A 24635-nucleotide genomic window follows, 5' to 3' on the forward strand; every position below is an offset into this window, starting at 1 on the left:
AGCTGGATGTCGCTCCACTGCCCACCCCTCCCTGGTCCAGCAGCCAGTTGTGAGCCCAGTGAGCAGTGAGCCATCCAGGCCATGAGCAGCCAGTGTCTCTGGGAGAATGCTGGGGATGTCAGAGGCTTTCCTGCATCCAGGTTCCCATCCAAAGCCTTTCCCTCACCCCTGAGCTGCTCACCTTGTCACAGAGGGAGATCAGGTTGGTCGAGCAGGACCTGCTTTTCCAGACTCGTGCTGGCTGGGCCTGATCCCCCAGCTGTCCTGCACATGTGGTGGCACTCAGGATGATCTGCTCCATGACCTTCCCCAGCACTGAGGTCAGGCTGACAGGCCTGGAGTTCCCTGTCCATCCTTCTGTCCCTTCCTGTAGATGGGTGTCACATTTGGTGACCTCCAGTCCCCTGGGACCTCCCCAGTTAACCAGGACTGGTGATGGACGATGGAAAGTGGCTTGGAGAGCACTTCCACCAGCTCTGAGTGCTGTTCCCCCTCAGTAGAGCAATCCAACCTGTCACCCTTACAGCCTCACACGAGTCATATTTATTGAAATGTTTGTCTTTTCCAAACATACGTGCAGTAGTGGGAAGTAGAAAGCAAGCTGCTTTTCCTTGCCAGTGGAGTTCATTGGAATGCAGGAGCTCATAAGGAGCTTCAGCTGCTCCTCAAGAGGCACAAGAGCTGGATGGGAGAAAGCCCTGAAATATGTGGTACTGCCTGTGCCCCTGGGTTTGCTTTGAAGGGCTGCTGTTTGCAGGAGGCTGCCTGTTGGAAAGGTAATTAATTCCCTGCTTCACAGGTCGGGTGGTAGGGAATAGGCCTGGGAGATCAAGCATCACATTTGTATCTGGAAAAAGTACAAGAGGCAAACTAAAATTGAGGAGAAACCCTTAACTTTCATCAGAGCCCTGGGCAGACCTCCTTCCACCTTCTTCTGCTGGGGCAGTGCCTTTTTGTTGCTGACAAGGTTAAGTGATCCACTGAATGGATCATTATTAAAATGCCAACAGGAGGTTATAGTCGACATGGAAGGGTTGTTATTATATAGCTCACAGTGGTGAGGTTGGCAAAAAAAGGTACAAACCTAAGAAGGGGGAAATAGTGATAATTCCTGCCTTCCTGTTAGAAACAGACTTTCCATACTTGCATGAAAAGTACTTACACATAAACTTGCTCTAGGAACCTGTGATGTGCAGAACAGTGTGGCCTCAGGGTTGGCAGGGCAGAGAAAGGTATTTTAGAGTTTAAAGGGAGAATGTGATGCTGTTTCTTTAATGGATGCTGCAGGGAGGATGATTTGTTTGTGTTCGGTGGGTGGTTACACAGTTTCAGTGTCACTAGCAAAACTGGGGCTAATTTATCATTTTGAAGTCGAAAGCCAGCTGGATCACGAGGGGAAAGGGATTAGTTTCCTGTCAGCTTCCTTTTTGGAAAAAGTAATGTGTGCACACTGAAAATATTTCCAGCTTGGGTTAAGTATGTTTGAAAATACCTTTCGGGTAGAGTCATATTTTGATGGGCAAAGAAAGAGTACTTGCTTTCAGTTTTCCATGTTTATAGAAGCATTTTAAGAAATCTAAGGGGCTTTTTTTTTCTCCTTCCCTTTAAAAGTACCCACTGTTCAAGCTGGGAGGGCTTGGCCAGTGTTAACCTTCTTCTCTCCTGGTGGAGGATGTTCAGTCAGTACTTTCTGAAGGGACTGCTGAGAGACAACAGGAGGACTTTGGTTTTTTATGTTCCTTTTCGTGTGAATGAAGGCAAAATAAGAAATACAGGATGTGGTGAGAATGTGGAATTTTACTCCTTTGGAGAGCTGGGCTGTACCTCTCCTAAAATAAAAGGTGGGGCAAGTGCTGCAAATGCTTATATTTGGTCATGTGTGGAGTGCTTCCTAAATCTTTTGAGGGATTAAAAAAAAAAAGTAGAGTTTTGTTCTGCTGTCGATGCTCTGTGTACCCAGGGTGAGGCAGACAGGAAATACTGATGTGAGACATATGATGATGTGGAAGAGTGAGAGTGCAAATCCTGTTGCAGTGTGAGAGTGCCCTACACTACAAACTGCTGTGTCATCAGGACCTCAGGATACACCTAGTGCTCAGTTTTAAAATGTTTCCTATTACATACCACCCTTTTAATACAAAAATGTTTTTTTTTCCTTTCCTTTATTCCTTAGCAGCATTCACATGAAAACAAAGTGTTTAGTTTGCCAGATAGTTTCTAATGTGTTTTCTTCACCTGAAAGCACGTTTCTTTCATTAGCTGTGAACAACATCCCATGGGGTGCTTTACTCCAAAGGATGCCAAAAGTATCCCATGGGAGCAGTCTTTCACCAACAGAGAAATAAATGAGATTTCTCCTGTAGCTACTTTTCACCAACTTTAGTCTCTAGAAACTTAGTAGCTCTCAAGGTCCATTAAATCCCAGCTCTCTATTGAGTAATCTCTGGGAAAGTAATCCTTTTATGTCAAACTGTAATATGGGGGTAAGAAAATATTGCTTTAATTTGTCAAAGCAAGGAAAGACACCAACAAGCATCTGTCGCTTTGAACAGAACAACTTGGAAATTGTTAGAAGTTAGTATAAGAATTTAGACAACTCAATTCCAATTAAACATTGATAAATTTATTAAGCAAGCCATAATAAAGCAAACAGCGCTGGGTGGCCTGGGGGGCAGTTACCCCGCCCGAGACACACACTGAAAATGTAGTAAATGTTCCTTTTTATACATTTCCAAGTCCCGAGTTTTGAATGTGGCTGCGTTGAGGCTTGAGTTCGTGGTTCATTGATGGCTAAGTGGTCATCTGGGATTTGTCAAAGATGAAAGCTGCAGTTCTTATCAGCTGTAAATTTTACCAATGCTGATACTTGTTTGTTTAGCAAGATGTCTGCAGTTATTTTTACTGACACTTGCTTAATTAACAGGATGTCCATGAAACTTATCTTGTTGAATTATAACAAAAGTTCCTTATTCCCTCATACACATAAGATTTTATGAACAAAGTTAACCCTTCTATTACAGAAATGAGCAGTATTATAAGAAATTAGAAGTTTTCATTCATTTTACGCAATAGTTGCTGACTGACTTAGTCGGGATGTTATTAATAATTACTGTACAAAGTGACCTGGTGCTTGAAACCTGCACTGTCCTGCTCTATTCGTGATCTGCAGGTGATGGCTGCACGACAAATTGAGACTTGCTCAGAGTCCCGCAAAAACAGTGATGTTTGACAGGAAGATGTGTAACAACTGCACTAAATGTGTAACAGCTTCCACCAAACGTGCTGGGGGGCTCAAAGGCCCCCGAGCAGAGCTGTGCTGTTGGTTGCTGAGGTTTGGGGGGGGCAGCACTCACCGAGCCTCTCCTGTCTCTCGTTCCTGCAGCGTGGAGGGCGAAGCTCCGAGCAGTGAGACCGGCACGTCCCTGGATAGTCCGTCTGGGTACCCCCAAGGCCCCATAACCCACAGCTCAGCCATCAGCCCGGACCACTACGACCCCTCTCCCTACGGGCTCTACTCCATCTCGCCGGGGCAGCGGGCGCGGAGGCCCAAACTGCAGCACTCCACGTCCATCCTGCGCAAACAGGCGGAGGAAGAGGCCATCAAACGGTCACGGTCGCTTTCTGAGAGCTATGAACTCTCCTCGGACCTCCAAGATAAGCAGGTATTTAATTATTTGGGCCTTGGTGCTTGATTTGAGGCAATGGCGACGTGTCTGTAAACTGTAAATTGCTTCAGTTGTGGTGCTGAAAATGCCTTTTCTCTGTGCCCAGCTTAGTTCAAAATAGTCGTGTGCCAGCATTTCTGAGGTTTATGACTCTTTTATCCTGTGTTGTGCCACCCCTGTGTCCCATACACCTTCCTCCCTACCTGAAGAAAGGTGTAAAAGGTGTGTTGATAGTTTTAATAATAAAAACAGTTCTACCAGGAACTTGTGCTCGGAGCAAGTACTAGAACGTAAAAATGCAAAATATTTTCCTGAGCAAATGAGTCGTTTTGAAACCTGGATATCTTTGTTGTTTCTGACAGAAAGGAACAGCTTATTGCAGCTGATATTTTCTTGTACCTGTGGGGTGAATTCAAGGCATTAGTTGGCTTTACTCAACTAGGCAAAACTCCCACATACTTTACAAAGAACTGGGTGTAGATATTCAAAGGCTTTGTCCCTAAAAAGGCGCTTCTGTAAGACAGTCAGCCTTTCCTTTTAGGGTTTGCTTTGAATGTAGTCCTATTTGAAAGACGTTTATCGCCATATAAGTTCCCATTTATGATTTGAAAATGGTGCCCCAAGAGTTTAAGGTAAGCAAATATGCACTGGATTTCAGTGGTAGATGAACGATAGCCGATACATCGATGTTTTTTGGTTTGGAGGGGTTTTTTAGGTTAGAGATCTTACCACAGAATCACAGAACCCACTGAGCTGGAAGGGACCCACAGGTGTCATCAGGCCCAGCTCCTGGCCCTGCACAGGCCCATCCCCAAGAGCCTGGGGTCATCGAGGTAAATTCCACAGTCACTCCAACCTCTCTGTTAATATGGTGAAAGGGGCAAAATTCCATAGGCAGGAAACCAACTACTCCTGATTTTGGACCAAACATTGACCGTCAGGGAAATTTATAGGGGCTAACTCTCATTTTCAGGGCAGGGAATCATAAGATGTCATTCCAGAAGGACCTGGAGGAACAGATCTTGAGCTCTGCCTCGAAGCTGAATATCCAATATTTGGGATAGCAGGCACAAGTTTGGTTTAGCCTCCATGCTTACCAAACTGTGGGGACACCAGGTTCCTGATGCCAGCTCTGCTACTGAATTGGAGCTCCTTGTGAGATCAGAGCTCTCCAGTGATTTTTGCTGGATGTCTCACCAGGGGTTGATACAGAGTGTGAGGCTTTCTGAAGAGATCTCTTGCACTGCAGGTATTCCACAGAGCCTCATTCCATCTGTCCTTTTGTGCCAGTTTGATGGAGAACGAGGACTGCAGATGTTATTTTGTATTTGTTCAGGGAGTCTCACACAAGGAAAAGTGACAATGGTACATGAAGGAAGCTTGATACTGAAGAGTTGGTTACTGCTCTTGAAAAGCTCTCCTTGAAATAGCTGAAGATGCTAAAAACCATGTAGGAAAATGTCCAAGACCTAAAGGTAACCTGTATTAAATATGCATTGAAAAGGTGCTTGAAATAGACATTAAAATCTATTAGAAATATTAATCACAAGTCTAACTCATCTAGGCAAGTTGGAAAATACTCTCAATTTAAATTCCCCCCCAATTTATTATAATCAATGATAATGTTATTTTCTGTGTAAAGCTGAAGGACAACAGCCTGTTGCAGGAATAAAGTCCAGGTAATTTATTTTATGGAATATTAGGTTGTGTTTAATTCTCTCTCTCTAGCTATGCTAGTTTACTTTTCATTAGGTTTGACATTTAGTTTTGAGAGGAGAACTGAATGGACAGTTAGTTTGTTTTGAGATTAGTCCAGCAAAATAATCTCTTATGATTTATAAAAATAGATATACAGATATTCACACACATATATATACATATATATATATTTGTATATATACTACAAATAGAAATAGTAGCAAATGTGTGTGGCAGCAGTGGCAAGGTTGTGATAGATTATTACGTTCATAATAATTTTTTGAATATTTTTGAATCTTCAGAGTGCCTTACAAGTAACCTCATAGTGTCTTTGGCACATGCAAATGTGGGGGCAAAACGCCCCATTTGGGAGTGAAAGGCTGAACAATTGTTTCAAAAGAGAAACTGTAGAAAATTATGCAGAAATTTACATCTGGAAATGTAAATCCAGATGGAATTTGGAGCTGGTCAGAGATCAGTAACAGCTTTTTGAGCTTTGTTAAAAGAAATGGAAAGATACAGTCAAAAGAACAATTCCTTACCAGTAACCCTGATCTCAGTCCACCTGAGAAGTTTGCCTCCTTAGTTTATGCCAATAACTGTGCAGAATATTTTTTGCCTCTATAATTAATTAAAAAAAAAACAAACAAACCAGTGATTCAGTGAGCAAAAAAGGTGATCATAAACGTGGAAGGGGAATGGGAGCTGCTGAACCTGGCAATAGCACTGAAAGAAATACATCAGCTCCTCCCAAATGAGAGACAGAATGGACTAGAAAATAATTTTTAGTCGTATTTAGTTCCTTTCATAGAAGGGGGATGAAGATCCCTCTGCATGTCAGCGTCTGAACTTAACAGTTAGTTGGAGATTACTTGGAGAGATCTCCAAGGTATGAGATTAAAGAAGACATGGTGTCTCATGAGAAAGGGTACCTGAGTTTGCAGGCAAGAAGAAATCACTTGGGTTTAATTGTAGCACTAAACATATTGATTTGTCATAGGTGGTTTGTGTTTGTGAATTGTATTGATCTGGCAAACACTAATCAGAGCAGAAATTAAATATTGGGGGGGGGGGGTAAAGAAATGTAGTTATTCATCTTGTTCAGTGTTTTTTAAAAAACTAAAAGGGTGAGACACTGAGGATTGCCCAGGGCAGCTGTGGCTGTCCCATCCCTGGAAGTGTCCAAGGCCAGGTTGGAGGGGCTTGGAGCAACGTGGGCTGGTGGAAGGTGTCCCTGCCCATGGCAGGGGGTGGAACTGGATGGCCTTTAAGGCCCCTTCCAACCCAAACCATTCTAGGATACTATGCTGCTGCTTTTGTTTTGGAAGAAAAGCTTTGAAAATCTATAACCTTTTCAGAGGTATTGACACATTGTTTTCACTGGGTTAAATTGATAGCATTTCTATGTGTTTATTTTGCCTATTCATTCTCTTTAATTGGAAACACTGGCAATTTTGAGAGTAGTTACAAGGTTGAAAAAAAATTTGGATTTGTATTAAGAAACTCTGAAATACGTTCTTGGTTTGAGGAAAAATGTGTTTGTGGCTATTCTGTCAAGAGACACCTCTCTGGAAGTGTGTGTTCTGGGAGGCTCAGTTTTGTTGGGTATCAGGCCTGGGTGAAACGATGCTCCGTGGGTTTTATTCATGCAGGTGCCTGTCTGGAAGGTGGAGACCCCTTTGAGAATTTACTCCCAGAATGTGGCCATTTGCCTTGTGCTTGGAATTCACTTCTCTGCAGTTGTCCCCACAGAGAGAGTGCCAGCAATATGCTGCAGTAGAGCTCTGTCCTGTCTGCCTTGGCATGGCACGCCACTGCTCATGTGTGTGGGAGCCAACACTTAAATGACCACAAATTGCCAACAGCACAGCTCTATGTGACAGTATTCACCCAGTCATATTTTTGTATTTCAGGGTGGAATTTGCTGTTCAGTTCTCGCTGTTGGAGCTTTGAGCTTTTTGCTTTCAAAACCAGTGTGCGCTCTTTGAAAAACGTTTGAAAATTGCAGTTGTCCTAAGAATTTTATTTTTTTTTTTTTCCTACTCTTTAACCTCGTTCTAACCTACATTAAGCTCCAGATTACCTGTGCTCCCCCCTGCAGGTGGAGATGCTAGAACGGAAGTATGGGGGCCGTCTCATAACCAGACATGCTGCTCGCACCATCCAAACCGCCTTTCGCCAGTATCAGATGAACAAGAACTTCGAGCGCCTCCGCAGTTCTATGTCCGAAAATCGCATGTCGAGGCGCATCGTCCTGTCCAATATGAGAATGCAGTTTTCCTTTGAAGGGCCTGAGAAAGTCCACAGCTCTTACTTCGAGGGGAAACAAGTTTCTGTTACGAATGATGGCTCGAAGCTGGGATCCCTGGTACCGTCTGAATGTGATGACCTTGGAGAGACAACTCCAATGAAGTCTCCGGCGGCATCTACTGATTTTACTGATGCCATAACAGAACTGGAGGATGCCTTTTCCAGGCAGGTGAAATCCCTGGCGGAGTCCATTGATGATGCACTGAACTGCCGCAGTCTGCACTCTGACGAGATCCAGGCTGCAGATCAGGTCAGAGGCCGTGAAATGGAGAGGGACAGCTGCGCTCCAGCCAAACCAGCCATCCACAACGTGGATCCCAGGAAGCTCGACGAGATGACGGCGTCCTACAGCGACGTCACGTTGTACATCGATGAGGAGGAGTTGTCTCCACCCCTTCCCCTCTCCCAGTCTGTGGACAGGCCGTCCAGCACAGAGTCGGATCTGAGGCTCCGCTCTGTGAACTCTTCCCAGGAGTACTGGTCCATGACCCACAAAGATGATAAGATAGACACTGATACGAGCTGCAGGAGTACCCCGTCCCTGGAATGTCAGGAGCAGAGGATGAGGATGGATCACCTGCCCTTGCTGACCATAGAGCCACCCAGTGACAGCTCCGTGGACTTGAGCGATCGCTCGGAGAGGGGCTCGTTAAAGAGACAAAATGCCTACGACCGGGGCATCACGAGTCAGCAGGGAAGCCCAAAACATATCCCTCACAGCATTCCTGCCAAGATCATCACCCGGGAGGAGCAGGAGGCGAGACACAGGGCCAGGCCTATAGACAGTCACTTGGCCATCAATGGCACAGCAAACAGGCAGAGCAAGTCGGAGTCGGATTATTCCGACGGAGACAACGACAGCATCAACAGCACTTCCAACTCGAATGACACGATAAACTGCAGCTCGGAATCTTCTTCTAGAGACAGCCTAAGGGAGCAAACCCTGAGCAAACAAACCTACCACAAAGAAACTCGCAACAGCTGGGATTCCCCTGCCTTCAGTAACGACGTTATCAGGAAGCGCCACTATCGGATTGGGCTGAATCTCTTCAACAAGTGAGTACAGCCTTTCCTCCCTTCTCCTCTCAGAAGGAACCAGGAATATTTGTCTTGTATTGGATAAGGTAAACCTGGTGTCTAATACTGACCTTTCAGGGAATAAACAAGCTGCTTGTGGTGGCTCTCCGTGTTCAAGTACTTACAGGTTGACGTCTCCACAGTTAAACGGCTTCAGGGGAAAAGAAAAAATACAATTATGTGTACATAAATGGTAGGGAACTATTTAAGATTAACCTGATTCCTTTCCTGTGGAGAAACATGGTGGCCTGATCCCGATCCATTTTTTTGGTGTTATAACAAATTCAGATTTCTTCCTGCCCTACTCATGTAGGTGGTGTAGCACTTGTCGTGTGGGAATTCGAAAAAACGAGCAGTGCAAGATGAATTTCCTGAATTACACCGGCAGGGCCTAGAATTTGTTCAGTAGATTTCATCAAAACTTTGATACTGAAACCCAGTGCACTGAATATTTTTTTATACTAAGTAAATATTTATTATTTATCATATAAGTATCACAAAATTTGTATTTCTGCCTATGACTGGTAGTTGGACTGGAAGTTGACTATGTATGGAGTTGTTTGAAACTTCTATAAATAACTTTCTCACATTTCTTTGTTTTATTGAAATACTTTCTTCTTTGGACGCTCCCACGTGGCTGCAGAAAACCAGGAATATGATGAGAGAGGGTAGCAAATAATTAGAACCCTAAACTCTGTTGTAAACACACTGAGCTCTGGGTGTATGTCTTTGGGAAAAGGCCTTTATGGAAGCTTTGAACCAGCTGGAATTACACAGGTCATAGGATCTCTGCTCGTGAAGTTGCCTGGGTAGGAAGACACACCAGTTTGCTTTTTTTGGAAGATTTGAAAACAATGACATCGTGGGCAGAGCAGAGGAGGAGGAAGGTGGTGCTGCTCTTGGCTGACATTTAAAAGACTTGGTGTTTGCTGGGTTTTGTGCACAGCAATTAAGCCTTAAGCAGTCAGTGATCAGTGAGCTGCAGGCTTCATGACAGAGCCTTTTGAGTCAGTGTGAGGAAAAAGGTGAATGGAAAAAGTGCTCGGGCAGCAATGAATGAGAGCTTTGTAAGTTGTCAGATGATTCCAGTGACACATCAGTAGGAGGCTGAAAGGGAAAAATAAACACAGGAGTAGAGAAGAACAGAAACTGTTATTTGAAACACATCTAAGTGATCTTGCTGCATGGACTTGAACAGGGATAAACCTATTTTATATGCTGGCTAGTTGTAAGGTGGTGTGCAGTTCTTAGCAGTGAGTGCTGCAAGGCAGAACTGCTCAGAGAGCACCTCTTAGTGTGATTGTTTCATTCCCCACTGCATCAATCTCCAGTATTGACAGGGAAGTGAAGATTGTCATTGCCTTTGCTGTGTCCCTCTGATCTGTTGATGGCTCAGACAGGCCCCCCCAGCAGCCCATGGGTCTGGGGTTTGATTGTGGCTCTTCAGGTCTGCAGATGGTGGTGACATTTTCGATAATGTGCAGTGTCAGGTATTGAACCACCACAGAGAGTGATGGTGCTGAGTCTGTAAACTCTTTGAAAAGGGAGCTGGAAATAACTTTTGAAAATCTCTTCAGACTGTATCAGGTGGGATTGCACCTTGTGAGGTGAGTGAAGGGCAGGCATCGTGTTCAGGCACTTGCCAGGATTTGCAGGGGATGATTTCTTAAAGATGAAAAATCCTGATTCTTTTTAGATCTGTGCTGTACAGGGGCTTTAGTTTCAACTGACCTCCTGAGCATCATGCTGACAGAAGTGGCTTTGAACTCTCCTAGTACAAGAAGGCAAGTGCTTTTCCAAATATCTGCATCTACCAGAGGAAATATTAGGGATGTCTTTTCAAGAATTTCGTGTTCATTTCACTGCATCTTTGAAATCTTCCTTGCAAATTAAGATCCCAAACCTTAATTAACAAATAATCCTGTAATTTCTTTGTGGTACATGAAGCTTGGCTGAAATGCAAAGAACTCAAAACCTTGCATGAATTGTAGTAAATACATCTGCTTTGTTCACTAGGAGTGCCAAAAGAATGAAGTTTTTAAAGACGTGGAAAGTCGCTATTGTCACAGTCGAAATTTCAATTTATGATTTTTACGTTTTTTCCTGGTTTTCCTATTACAGTAACAATATTCAGGAGCCAAAGTGCAGTTTTCTTACCAGAGGCCCTTTGTTAGAATAGGCAGCTACGGGTGGAGTAAAAGCTGAGCACAACTGGTGGTCCAGTGATCTTAACCACTAATATATGCAAGGCATTAGTAGCACAGAGGTCCCTGGAGAATGGAGAGCACAGGACATGGGAGGAAAAACTACAGGGGGTTGAAAATCATTTTTCTAGGAGTTTTTGAAGTTCTAGTGGGAGGTGTCCCTGCCCATGGCAGGGGGGTTGGAACTGGATGATCTTTGGGGTTCCCTCCAACCCAGACCGTTCTGTGATTCTACGATTATCAATCACTGGGTGGTAGAATTTGCTTCAGACTGTATCTTGGCAGTCAATTTGGAGCTGCAAAGTGTTGAGTAAAAAAGAAGTGTACTTTTAAAAAGATGTTTTGTAATAGCCAGTAGTATCCCAGAACATAAAATATTCCCCCAGTGGAGTGATCTCTGCCAAAGAAACGGCCACTGAGGAGCAGCTCCTGTGCCTTGGCCCGGCGCTGAATGGCAGTGGTGATGTCAATGGGCTGTCAGTGTGTGTTCCCATTCATTGCCTTCCCAAAGGGAGGCTTGCAGGTGCGTGCCCAGAGAGCAGCAGCTCCCAGGGAGGCTCGGACAGGCCAGCTGTGTTGAATTAGGCATTTTCCTCACTGTAGCTGGAAAGGGATGTAGTCTGGGAGAATTTACGCTAGAAACCATCCCTCCCTTATAGGCAGAAGGAAAACACTACCTAGAAAGGTTTATTTTGCAGACTCCAAACCCTGCCAATGCAAATCCAGCCTTTGAGAGTGGTTTGCTTATAAACAAGGCTTCAAGAGGCCTTTTGACTGCTGCTTTAAAACGAAGAACAACAAGAAAAAAAAATTTAAAAGGGCCGTGATTTCATTCTGCTGTTTGTTTTGACTGCAGGCTGGAAATACCAGGTTTACCAGTTATTGCACCCCAATCTGGTAGGATTTTCAGGTTCCATTCTGCTGCTGCTGCACTGATGGTTCTGACAGATTAACCGGGACTGAATGGTTTAACCTCAGCAGTCTGGGGAGGCACGTCCTGCCCTTGGCTCAGCTATGCAGTCAGCAGGAGCAGGCTGGAATTCTGTGCGTGTGTGAGGGGAGAAATACACTGCCTGAAAGCCTCCTCTTGTGCCACGGGGAGGGTGGCAGCAACTCTGGCTGCCCCCCAGGCGTTCATGGCTGCCAGGTGTGTTTGTTTGGGGACAGCAGTGCCTTCAGTTCCTGCTGGGACAGGGGCTGAGCCTGCAGCGCTCTGGGCAGGGGGCACAAGCACTCGTTGTATTATTAATAAACTGTTTTCAGCAGAGCTCTGATGGCTTTGAAAGTTTGATGTGCCTGTGCCTCGTGTTATAAGAGATGGGAGATGAAGTTTGCGTTGCTCGGTCCCATTTTGGACCGAGCCAAGAGTCACGTTGGGGATCTCCTTTGGGGTATCAATTCCTGGAAGGCATCAAAGTGCTCTCCCATCTGGCAGTCTGCCTGTGGCATTTCTTGCCGGTCCTGCTGGTGCTGGTGCCAGTTTCTGGCATTGCTGGTGAGGAGAGTGAAGTGCAGCTTGTGGAGCATCTCCACCAGCTCTGCTCTTGTGCTGGGGCAGAGCTCTGGGGAGGGCTCCCTGTACATCCTGATGTTCCATCTACATCCTGGACATGTCGCCACTTCCCAGTGCTAGAAGAGAGGCTGGGCCAGCAAGAACTTCACAGTAATTTTTCCCAGATGCCTTTTACCCCCCACCTCCCTTTTTTTTTTGTCCTCTTTTGCTTTCTGGAAGGGGTAATGAGAGATGGAGAACTGTTCCCCGGTGTCCTCAGTGCGTTACAACATCCTGTTCTGAAGGGTTTGCTGGAGCTTCCTTTATAACAGGCCATTATCAAGGTTCCTGCTATTCCAAAGTTCTCTCCAAGGATTTACTGACAGAGATAAAAAGGCACTGGGATCTGTTTGAAATATGCAGTGATGGATCATCTTTTGCCCTAAAAGCCCCACTGGCTTCGTTTATTGCACAATGGGGAGGATTTTATTCAACATTTAAAAACCACTTTTGATATGAATTGGATACTAATTCCTGGAGCAGACTTTTTTTTAACATTTCTAGATTCTTTGGAATGTTAATTTAAGAAGTTATTTATTTTATTTAGCAGATATGAATTTGCTGAGTGCTGGTGGGATTACACCAAACACAAGCTTGGAAATTACATTTTCTAGAGAAATTCATGTTGGAAATCTGAACCACACAATAATAACATTGGTGAGAAGGCATATTTTTAATTTTCCATGAAAGCAGCTTCAGTAGTTCAACAGAGCTGTAAGGTTTCCATCATTTACATGTAGGTAGAGATTGAAGGTAATTTGGATTCAGAAAGTACTGCAAATTTTTCTCCTTTAGAAATCCTTAAAACTTGCCAATCGTTATTAATTTTGTTTTAAAAAAGGAGTTTTGTGAGTAGTCAGTATTTTAACTATTGTCAGAAGCACCCTGATCCAACATTGTCAGTTTATACCAATCACATGCCTAATGAATTTCACTTCAGATGCTGAACATGCTCAGGTCTCATGGCACCCATTGAGCATTCTAATATCTGGCCTGCAAACATGCACTTTTTTACTGATCCCCTAAGAATTCTAAGATGAAAGCTTGTTGGAAAGATTTCTAATGATTTTAGGCTTTATAAGTGCAGACTGAGTAGGAGGGAGAAGGTGTAAAGCAGAACTGAGTTGGTTCTCTTTACCTTTGAACTGATTATTTTGTCAGCTGATCTCTAATCTCTTTGCAAATTGTGTGTCTTCCATGATTTTCTGAAATATTCAGTAGAAAGAGGAAAGGGGGGAGAAGAGGCCTGTTCAGGATTTCACAACAGGGCCATTTGCCATCCTCATGTGTGTGCTGAGAGGGACTTTATTGTCATTGCAACATCTGGCCTGCAGATTATTCAGCCACAGACAGTTCCAACAAAAATTAAAATCAAAGCACTCCATGTAACTTGTCCTCTAACACGCCGAGGAGTTAGTAAGAAGAGAAGAATGTTCTTAGTATGACTCTCATTATTTCTAAAAACATTTAGCCCTAAGTGAGAACACCCAAAAGAAAAAAAAAATAAAAAAAGGCTCTGTGTGTTTTGCTTTGTTCTTTGTGTTTTATCTTTTCTCCCTGAGGACCCATTTTTCTTCCTTTTTTTTTCCAAAACAAGAGCCTTAATTAGCATAAATTATGCCCTGCCCATGAAAACCAGCTGAAATGTAGAACTGTGGATTCAACCAATAGTGTATATATAGTATTTATATAATACTGTTTCAAGTGCCAGTTTCTACTATGGACACAAGGATTCCTTTTATTGCCATTCAAAGGAAGGTATAAACTCTACCAACTGTTGAAGGCAAATGTAGCTTTGGAAAAGCTGCAGCAGGACCGGCAGTGACTGTGTGTGTGTGTGTATGAATGTCCCTGGATCCCTGAAAGAGCCATGACCTCATCCCTGCTGCCAGCTCCGCCTGCCCTTCAGCATTCCGGGCACACAGCTCCATCCTGCTGCCAGGGATGGGGTGGGATGGGATGGGGTGGGATGGGATGGGATGGGATAGGGAACTGCTGTGCCAGGACAGTGCTCAGGATGCAGCGGTGATCGGGGACCGAGGGTGATCGGGGATCGAGGGTGATCAGGGAACGACGCCGTGAGTGGAGGGATTTGGCTGCAGCAGCAGCTCCCACACAGGCAGCTGATGTAACTCCAGGGGCCAGAATTTTAACGCCTTCCAGCCCCTCTTTCCCCCTCTCCTCCCCTGTTCTCAAAATCTCAAGTGATCAGATTTGGAGGGTGAAAAATGTGAGCAGCTGCCTTTGCAGGGATACAGGGGACAGTCTGATAAGGAGCTGGGAAGGCTGTGTAGGAACCCTTGGAAGAATCACAGAATAGGCTCGGTTGGAAGAGGCCCAGGAGGATCATCCAGTCCAGCTCCTGGCCCTGCACAGGATGATCCTCAAGAGTCACGCCAGAGTTAAGGAGAAGGGCACGGCAGCTCCCTCTTCTTGTGTAACAGTTCACATCTAGCTACTGAATTGGGGGTTGCTGGATCTGTAAATGGAAACTGTGGAGATCTTTAACCAGTATTTTTATGTTGCCCATCTCAAAGGTGTCCCTTTCAAAGGGAATGTGGCTGGCAGTGTCTCCCATTTGCAGCCAGCAGAGGTGCAGAAATTGAAGCTGAAGTGCTTCTGTTATGTGGAACTGGTGAGGGTGTGGGAGGAGAATTTAGGGCAGGGACAGCACAAGACATAAAGACAGGGAGGGTTCCTCAATTTAAAGGACATAGTCATCTTAGTGCCTCATTCCTGCCAACAGTTGCATAAACATGAGCCCTGGCAAACAGTGCTTGGAGAAATGGCAGCTTTTCCATATGTTTGTCCCAAAGTGGAGTGTGTTTTGCTCTGCTGGCAGCTACAAACTCCTTTCCCTACTGTTTGAGAAATGCAGAAATGCAACTGGGTTGGAGAGGGGAAACTCCACATGGAGCGTTTTGGGCCATTTATTTAACCAAAATCTTTCTTTTTTCTTGCGAGGAAGGAGGGAATGGTGGGGGGAAGAAAAAAAAGCAGGTTGTCCACTGCCAAGAGAGGGAATAACAAGGAGCTGGGAATTGTGCTATAACATGATGACTCAGGATTGTTTTTACCAGCAAGGACATGTCCAGCTGCTGCACTGCAACTGCTTGGGGTGTGCCTCTTCACTGTGCTTTTGTTGCTTAAGGATGTTGCTTCTTGCACAGAAAAACCCCTTTGCTGAAATAGCTTTAAACTCTTCTTTCCTTCCTTTATCAGAATAACCCAGACTTTCTGCTTTGACCCTTTAGGTGCCTTTTATACACTTCTTACCCTTTTACAATCAGCTCTTATTCAGGCCATAGTTTTCAGAGCGGCCCAAACACTCAGAGGCAGTAGCAATGTTTAATGTGTAATTTCCTAGCACTTCACGCTGGCATAAAGAAACCGGGTGGTAGAACCGTTTAGGCCAGTTACCCAGTTTTATGAAAATCAAAATCCACAGTTTCCTCTCTTTATTCTGCTCCCCCAGCGAATAGGACTGGGCACTGAGATCACTTCCTGGGGAATTCTTTCGTGGGTGCTACAAGTATAAACTGACTTTCCCTGAACAGAGGTTACTCCAGGTGATTTGGTGTGGTTTAAAGGAAGCTGCAACCTTCGAGTCTGTGGTGGTGGATATTTGGGTTGGTCTTGACTGAACCTTGGAAAATGAGCACGTCATAATGTGAGGAGAAATCATCCCCCCTGCGGGGCAAACTGGAGGGCTCCTGCCCAAACCGTGGGAATAACCATCTTCCTGTTTCCAGGAGATGCAGAGGAACTGGGAGAAATGTGCAGTTCCTGGGCTTATTTTCCTGAGCCAAGGACTTTTTCTTGTAATTACCAGAAGATGCAGTTCACACTTAAATTTTTTTTCTCTACATTAAACGGTTGTGCAACTGAGAAAGACACAGCTCAGGCTTCCCCCTCAGTTCCTCTCATTTTCTTCCTTTCAGTCCCTTTTGCCTTTGCTGTGCAGTTGAGTGAACTCTGACAAGTTGTTTTGCCACTAATTTTGGTAGTATTTTAAGGATATTGGCTTTTTTTTTCTTTTTAGCCAGAAGGTTTAAAATAGCCATAGGGATTCTGTTGGCTTCGCTGCAGCAGCAACAGGCTATTCAGCAAAAGTGAAGGAAGAAGTAACAGCCACATAGAAACAAAATTTAGCAGTCTGCCGGACTAAGGGAAATGTTCAACTAGCTTGTTCTTGCCAACTCGGTTGTTTAAAAATAGTTAACTGCTTCAATGATTCTAAGAAAAGTCTTAGATTCTTGCTTTAAGAAAGCCATCCCTGGGTTTTAATGTTTAGGTAATGCTTGGTTTTGTGACAACTGTAAATATTTTCAGAATGAGGTCTCTGGTATCAAAGGCAAGGGAGATTTTTTTTCTTTTTTTTTTTTTTTTTTTTTTTTTTTTTTAACAGAAGGCTGGCATCATAGCTGCTTTAAATTCTCCACCCCTGAAATGAAAAGATTTCTTTGGCAGCTGTTTCTGTTTGCAGTGTTAACAGCTTCTAAGAAATGTTTGTACTTCTGGTTTGCTTGGTTTTTAGATTCTCTCAGCTTATGGTCCTTCCAGTGTCTTGTGTGTGTGTCTGAACACAGGCAAGGAACCAAAAAGCAGAGATGTGCCTACTGAAATACTGAATTTCAAGAAGTTTTACCAAGCTTCTCATTTTCAGCCAGGCTGGCTTTATCCCCCCTGTCTCAGGCAGCTGGGAGAACAGTGTGTTTTTGGTTATTTGCACTGTTAATAAATTCCTAGTTTACTTGAAATGATATTTTTGGCATTGCTGGGTATTGGAAATCTAGGCCTGGGCCAGCTGCTTTCTGTGCTTGTTTGTTCATGGATGCTTCCATCTCACAGCTCTATTATTGTCTGAGCTCTAAAAGGAAATACAAAGATTTCGTGTGGTTTGGGTGTTTGTAAGCTTTACACAAGTGGGGGATAGAGAAGGTTTTCACCACCTTTGCACTGTGGTTTTGTGGAAGGTTTCTTTTTGAGGTAGTGCTTGTTATTTATTCTCTTCTCTTGGTGTGCTGTGGACATGGGCACTTTATCCACGCTGTGGCTTGGATGGTACAACTGATGGTGCAGCCATGGGAGAGCTTGGCTGGGTTAAAAAAAATGATAATAAAAACCAAACCAAATCAAACCACTAAACCAAAACCCCACCCAAAAAAAAAAAAAAAAAATCCCAACACAAACCTACAAAACCTCTTTTTCTCCTAGAACAGCTTGTGAGGAAGTCCCAAACCAGCTGTAGGAGCAAGGGAAGGGGCTGATGTCAGTGCTGGCACTGCCCCTGAAGTGCTCCTCCAGCTGCAGCACTCGGGGTTAGTGTTGGTCTGGCAGTAAGACTGGCTCCAAGTCCTGTGGGTAACAGTACATGCTAAGCCTGTGCTGATCTCTCTTACCATCCAGAATCCAACTAAAAGCTTTTCTTCTACCAAATTCACTTTTCAGAATCACTGCACTGTGGTATTCCCTGTCATTTTAAAGAAAACATTTTGAATATCTAGGGAATGCAAAGCCTCTGAAGACTGGTGGTGCTTCATGTCCAACAGCAGCAAAAGGTGCTGTGTTTCTAACAGTGTTTCTTTTTGTGGCCCCAAAGCAATCAGTGTGTTTGCCCCTGACCCTGCACTGCCTGCTGGGCTGTGTGAGCACAGTTCCTGAAAGCTTTGGGCAGTCAGTCAGCAGATTATCCTTCCCCTCTTTAAAGCAGGAGGGGTTTCTGACCGACTTTTTGCTCGCTCAAACTCGGGCAGGTTCTCGAGCACTTCTGAAAACAGAATTCAAGCAAAGGAGGTGTCAGACCAGGGACTGGAATGATGTTATTTTATTTTGGCAGTCCATGTTGAGTAACTCGTGGAGTTTTAGTCTGGTTTTTTATTGCTGGCAATCCAGATTTTCTGCAGCAGCTAAATGGGGATTGTCCTTGCAGGTAGGGACAGTCCCACACGGTGTAAATGTTTGTAATAATCATGTATCTTAAACTTCTCTGTCAGTGTTTCCTCTGACCAGGTGGAAGTTAATTGAGACAAGTAATGGCACTGAGATGTCTGGATCACTGCTCTCCTTACTGATTTGCTCATGGCAGTGGAAGATGAGGAATGCAATGTTTTTCTAACAATACTGTGCTGCTTGTACACGAGTATGTTTTAGTCTAAGGAAAAACATCCTTTTTTTTTTTTATATATTCCTCACTTGGATAAGGGACTCTTCTTTCAGGAATGTACCAACTTTGATGTTATTCCCCTGTTTCTTATTGTTCTTTTCCCTTCTACCCCGTACCCCAAAGCAGAGCTCATTCTTGGGAGAGCCTCATACATCACTTAGATTAACAAAAATCCTACACATACAGACCTTTTTGTCACTTTTGGGGATTCAACCTGCACAGATGTTGAAAGGAAACAAAAAACAACTCCATCTCGGCTTCCAAGCTATAAATGCCCAACAAACCCCCACTCCAATGAGATCTACACAGATGGCAGCAAGTTACACGAACTTCCAGTGAATTTACACTTTCAGAACTGCAGGTAGAACTGACTGAGTAAATAAATAACTCCCACCTAAACAAAGAAATTCCCTTCCGGTTTTACACCTGGGAAGGAAAGGCATAATACTGACTAGAGGAAACAGCAGGGATATGCAGGAGTTTACTGTTGTCTTGGCTTTTGAGGGAACGTGTTTTTTTTTTTAGGGAGGTTCAGGGTGTTTGCTCTTTGTTTTTTAACTGGTTTTGGTGTGTGCTTTTGTACTCTTCAATCCTTGAACATGCTTTCTCCTGAAGATGCTAGTGTCCAAGAATTGCTGCAGAATCCAGGACCCAGCCTGCTTCCAGAAACACACAAAGACCAGATTTGGACTGGAGGTGACCAGTACTCTCTGAGAAGCAAGCTTATTAAAATATACTCGTTTGAGCTGTTATTTTGAAGTTTGCATCATTTCCTCCATCAGTGTTTTTCCCCTAAAAGTCACTTTAAACCACTCTAAAGGTCTTGTTATTACACAGTTTCTGGCAAGGTCCTTAGCCCTTCAAGCAACACCTGAGAATCCTGTGTAAATGTGGTTTTGCACATCTTTTTGTGTTAGTTGATTTTTTTTTTCTTCCTTAGTAGATTCCTTTCAGTGTTGGTTGTTTTGTTTGGTTTATTTTTGAGACAGCAGACAGTTTCAAGCTTTATTTTGGAAACAATCATGTAAATATCAAAAGTTCTCTAAATATGTCTAAATATCTCTAAACACCTATCTCCTCAGCTGTGGAAGGTGGTGGCTTTAGAGGGTTTCTTTTGATATTAGTTAATGTATTCAAATCTGGAAATAACTGCTCTGCTTATGCTGCTTCCTCGATTGCTATTTATAGGCTTCTCATCTTCCCTGTTATTGGGAGGTGTAATTAAGAAGCATCACTGGGAATTTTCCTAATCACAAAAGACTTAATTGTAAGTACAAAACGGTCTGTGCTCAATTCTGAGCAGACAGAAATGAGGATAAACTTATGCCAGGTGTCCTATCCCACGTTAAATCCATGACCCTTTCATGTCCCGTTCCCTTCTGCATCCAGTCATACACTTCAGGAAAAAAACTGAGGGCCTGGTGAAAAAAGAAAGTTTGTCCAGTTTTGAACAGCTGGGTTTGCCAGCAGGAGAATCCCTGCTTGCTTGTGGTGTCTTTTTAAACCTGCCCTCCCCAAACCCTTGTTGCTGCCTGGGTATTTTTTTGCACAGCAATTCAGAGCCCTCTGACAGAGTCATCGTGTTCTGTTAAATACTTTCCCTCCTGAATAAGATAATATCACGCCTGGGGTGGGGTGGGAGGGAGCTTTCAGCAGCAATAAAACTAACTAAAAAAAAAAAAAATAAATGATGTGTCACCTTTGTGATTCGAAACGTTCAGGCTCGTGCAGGTTGGCAGGAATCCAAGTTGGTTTTCAGTACAGTAAGTAATGATCTAGCATTGTTTATATGTCAAGTGAAGGTGATCTTTGGATCAAGGTGTGTTTCCTGAGTGCTCTTTGAGGTGTTTTGACAGTTGCTGGAGAGGAACTCTCCTGGGTCCGTATCACTTTGGACGTTATGGACAAATGCAGCTCACTAACAAGGGGCATGGAGAAAACTCCTGCTTTTGTTGGATGCTGGGAATTTAAATTAAGCTTAACAATTCTGAAATACAGCTCAAAAGCATATGAATGTGGCAATTACATTGCTTAGCAAAAAAAAGGTACTTCTTTAGTACAAAGGAGATTAATTTCAGAAGATGACTGTGTGTGTGTAATCTCATTTCAGATGAAAAGAGGCACAAAGCTGAGGCAAGAAATTGAGATTTGAGAGGTCCCTTTCGATTAAATTATATATATTTCTCTCATCTGTCTAATTCTTAGTTGGGTCTTAAGTGTATAATAATGCAGTGTAAAAGAGTAGGAGAACTGTCTGGTGATGTATTTAGTGATGCTGTTTGCAATTAAAAGCCCTGGGGAAGGGTTATGGTCGTGTGATCAACCTTGCCTAAAAATAGTGCGGTCACCTTGTCCTTAGAAATTGATTTTACTTGCCTTAAAGGAAGCATCCATCGGGTCAGACAGGTGGACATTATATTATAATTCTTTACAAAATAAAGCTGCTGATGGAATTACTGATTTTTTTAAAGATCCCTCTCTAGTATCTCTAAAATGAGTGATGGTGGGTTGTTGTGTGGCACTGCTGGGTGACAGTGCAGTCTGTGCTGGGAGGACAGTTTTGCATCACTTTAAATCTGAGCAGCGTTTGCCTTAATAACCTGTATGTTTTATTGCCAGAAAGCAGCTCCATCCCACCCCTCCTCCCCAGAGCGCACTTCTTAACAAGTTACGATGAGTAGCTTCAACTTGCTTTGTTTTGAGGTGGGAAAATGGTTACAGCTAAATCTGGAGAGGTACAAAGAGATGTAAAATACTGCAGCGACTAAGAAGGTGCTTGTCTGAGGGAGGGAGATCTGGGGCAATGGGTGTGTTAAAGGACGAGGAAGAAACAAAAATCTAAATTACACGGGAGCTGCACCATTTTTAATTGCTGCTTTTTGCTCGACTGCCTTCAGTTTTCCCTTCCATTTTTTGTCCTCTCAGCTTGGAAGCTGCACCGCTTGTTTTGTTCAGTATGTTTAACTTCTGACAGCAGTGGGGTGGGAGGTCGGGGCTGTTCTTTGTTCCTTGTTTTCCAGCAGCAGCTTTTCAGCTCAGTTTGTGGAAGGTCCCTCTCTCCCAGCAACAGGAGCCTTGAGTGGCTGGTGTTGGGCTCGTCTTTGGCGTTTGGCAAGTGAGGCTGCCTGAACACAAAGCTGCTCTTTGGAAGGGTTGTGGAGCAGGGAAATGTGTAATAACATGCAGAGATGCTTTCAAAGCTGCTTGGTGCTTTCAGCTATGAGCAGTGAGCGATGTGTCCAGCGGGATGGCTGCATTCATCCCCAGTGGTGTTACACTGGTTAAAAGTGATTGCCAGAGTGGCAGAAATGGAAGAAAATTAATAGTTTTGCGTTCCCTTCTCTCCTCAGGAAACCTGAAAAAGGAGTGCAGTACCTCATTGAGCGAGGGTTCGTGCCGGACACCCCCGTGGGCGTCGCCCACTTTCTGCTGCAGAGGAAGGGGCTGAGCAGGCAGATGATCGGAGAGTTCCTGGGCAATCGGCAGAAGCAGTTCAACCGGGACGTGCTGGAGTGAGTGTCGTGGGGGGGAGAAGAGGAGAAGGGGGGTGTTCTCCTGCTCAGCACTCACCTCGGTGCTTCACCAGTCTCGGGGTGTCCCGTGCTTTCCTCTGAGAGGTGAGGAAGCCACGCTCCAGAGGGTAAAAAAAGATGCACACGAGCATCTTTGCTTCCCAGGTAAGCTGCTGGTTCGGTTATTGATCCAGCAAGATGCTCACAGGGACTTAGATTCTCTGCAGCCACGTGCATTTTACTCTAAATTTATGTTTTTTAATTTCATAGGCCTTAGAGGATGTTATTTCAAAGGTCTGTTGTTTTTTGTTTTTGTTTTTTTTTTCCTTCCCCAGATAATTTACTGAATGAAACTCAAAAATATTGTAGGCCACATAAGGCTTAATCAGTAACAGAACTCGAGAATCATTATTAGAGCCAAATGGCTCAGATGTGAGATAAGGAGGGATTTGTGCCTGGGCAGGCACGTGCTGACAAGATCTATACAAACTGTTATTTTCCAAAAGATTAGATAAAGAAAACCAGGTCTTAAAAACCAAAAGAAATGCAAAGCAGAAAATTAGACTTTTAGCAGCTTGGTCATAAATATGTAAACCTTATATAGAGAGTAGACCAAAGTTGCTTTATTTTAAGAGGGTGTTAATTTAAAACATGTTTTCTTTGGGGCTTTTTTTTTTTTTTTGTATCTGACATACTGGCCTGTAAACATGAATACATCTTAGTCCATTTTTTTCCAGGATATTGTATAAAATTTTAGCTAGATGCCTAACAAAACTGCTGAGAATTTTAGCAAAAACCACAATATCTTTCCCATTAAGGAAGCCTAGAGAAACTTCTCACCACCATTTTTTTAAATAGCTGTTTTATTTAACAATATAATGAAAGCTGTAGTGAAATCTGCCTTGGGCTACAGATGCAGAGACTTTTTCTAGAGGTCTTTTCTCTCTTTCCTGTGCCTTATTAAAAGCTGCCTTCTTACAGTCCAAGCCCCAGCAGAAAGCAAGGGAAGCACCCCCAAAGCAGAGCCTGGAGCCAGGCTGACACTGCAGAGTCACGGAATGTGGCTTGCTTGGATGCAGTCCCTGTTCATTCAGCATGAGTCACCGCTGGCCACTCACAGGGATCAGCTGCATTTTGTGATTATGGGTCAAACTAGGGGGAAGACTCTCCAGAAAGTGTCTATTTTTAATTTTTATTTTTTTTTTTTGTTAAAGGGAAAACCAGGTTCAGGGCGAGATGGATTCTAATCTTAGCTGATCTTTAAGGTCCCTCCCAGGCCAAGCCACTCTGATTCCGTGGAGCATTTTGTGATGCTGAACGAATCACTTGCCCTCAGCACCTCAGACAGACTTAAGCAGAGGTGTGTCTCTGTCTGGGAGGAGGTGAATTGTAAAGAACGAGGTCAGACTCACCTGCTACATCCCCCCAGCAATCATTTGTTGAAATGAATGTGTTCTTAACTGAGCTGTTTCAGCCAGGCTTTGGGGTTCTCTGGATAGTGCCCTGAAACTTGCCTGCAAATGGGAGCAGGGTATTTTCTCTTCAAAAGAGACAGTAAAATCCTAAAAATCATATTTACAGATTGGAGGTAAATTTTGTCAAACAGATATAGCTCCAGGTGGGTACACAGAAAAGGCAGTTTAAAACACGATCCTTTTGCTGTTACACAGTTTATTGCTTTGGTTTGTGTTCAAGTTTCCCAGCTCCTGTAAGTTTGGGTGTTTTAGCTGTTTGATATCTTGAGCTTAGAAAATATCCATGAGAACAGCCTAAGTTTTTTGACCAAGAGCTGAATTCTGGGCCTGCTGTAGCTGCTGCCTGGTGGTGGTGGTGATAAACAGTGGCCATGGTGATTTATCTGCTGTCTCCATAGTTCATATCAAATCTTTTGAGACCCTTCCCGTTCTGTTGTTGGCCAGCACGTTTCTGGAGGTCCTTAATTGCATTAATTAGTTCATTTTGACTCCAGCTGGGCTGCACATGTGTTTATACCTTTGAAGGAGAAAAGGGTTTTGGTGTTCCAGAACTTGGAATTAGGTGGGAAGACTGAGGGCATTACTGCAGAACTGATAAGGGGGTTTGGGTGTGGATTGGAAAGCCTAAAGTGGTTCTGCATAAAGGGAAAAATAGTCCAGGCAAGGGGAATAAATTGTTTGGTTATTAATTTATGTTAGCTGCAGTTTTACTGGAAGAAGAGTATGATCTACTCTCATTTGTCATTGTAAAACTATACATTTAAGAAAAAGCTTTGAAAAGTGGATTGTGCTTTCTGTGGTTTCTGCATTACAGTAGTTCGTGTCTGGTTGTTTAAAAACTAAAAGATAAGTTTAAAGAAAGGAAATTTATAAGCTTCTGATTTTAAAGCATTAGGATGACATAATTCACATTGTTGATTATATTAAAATGGTTCCTTTTTTCTTATTTTTTGTCAGCACTGTATTTTCTGAGCAA

The 24635-nt window shown here is 43.6% G+C and overlaps 1 protein-coding gene across 12 annotated transcripts in view; it reads left to right on the top strand.

Annotated features, from left to right (window-relative positions):
* The window catches only part of IQSEC1 (IQ motif and Sec7 domain 1), a 316957-nt gene that overhangs the window by 269019 nt on the left and 23303 nt on the right, over window positions 1-24635 (top strand). For 10 of the 12 annotated variants that reach the window (XM_027892538.1, XM_027892539.1, XM_027892540.1 and 7 more), the window contains 3 exons: window positions 3383-3662; window positions 7465-8729; window positions 22023-22184. In XM_027892538.1, the coding sequence (XP_027748339.1) occupies window positions 3383-3662; window positions 7465-8729; window positions 22023-22184 (1707 nt within the window). Of the gene's footprint in view, window positions 1-3381; window positions 3663-7464; window positions 8730-22022; window positions 22185-24635 lie in introns of all 12 variants that reach the window. The other 2 variants (XM_027892550.1, XM_027892548.1) reach the window with 2 other exon arrangements.

This window comes from Empidonax traillii, unplaced genomic scaffold, assembly GCF_003031625.1.
Source record: "Empidonax traillii isolate 1590-97213 ecotype Southwest subspecies unplaced genomic scaffold, ASM303162v1 scaffold356:size572493, whole genome shotgun sequence".
Lineage (NCBI taxonomy): Eukaryota > Metazoa > Chordata > Aves > Passeriformes > Tyrannidae > Empidonax > Empidonax traillii.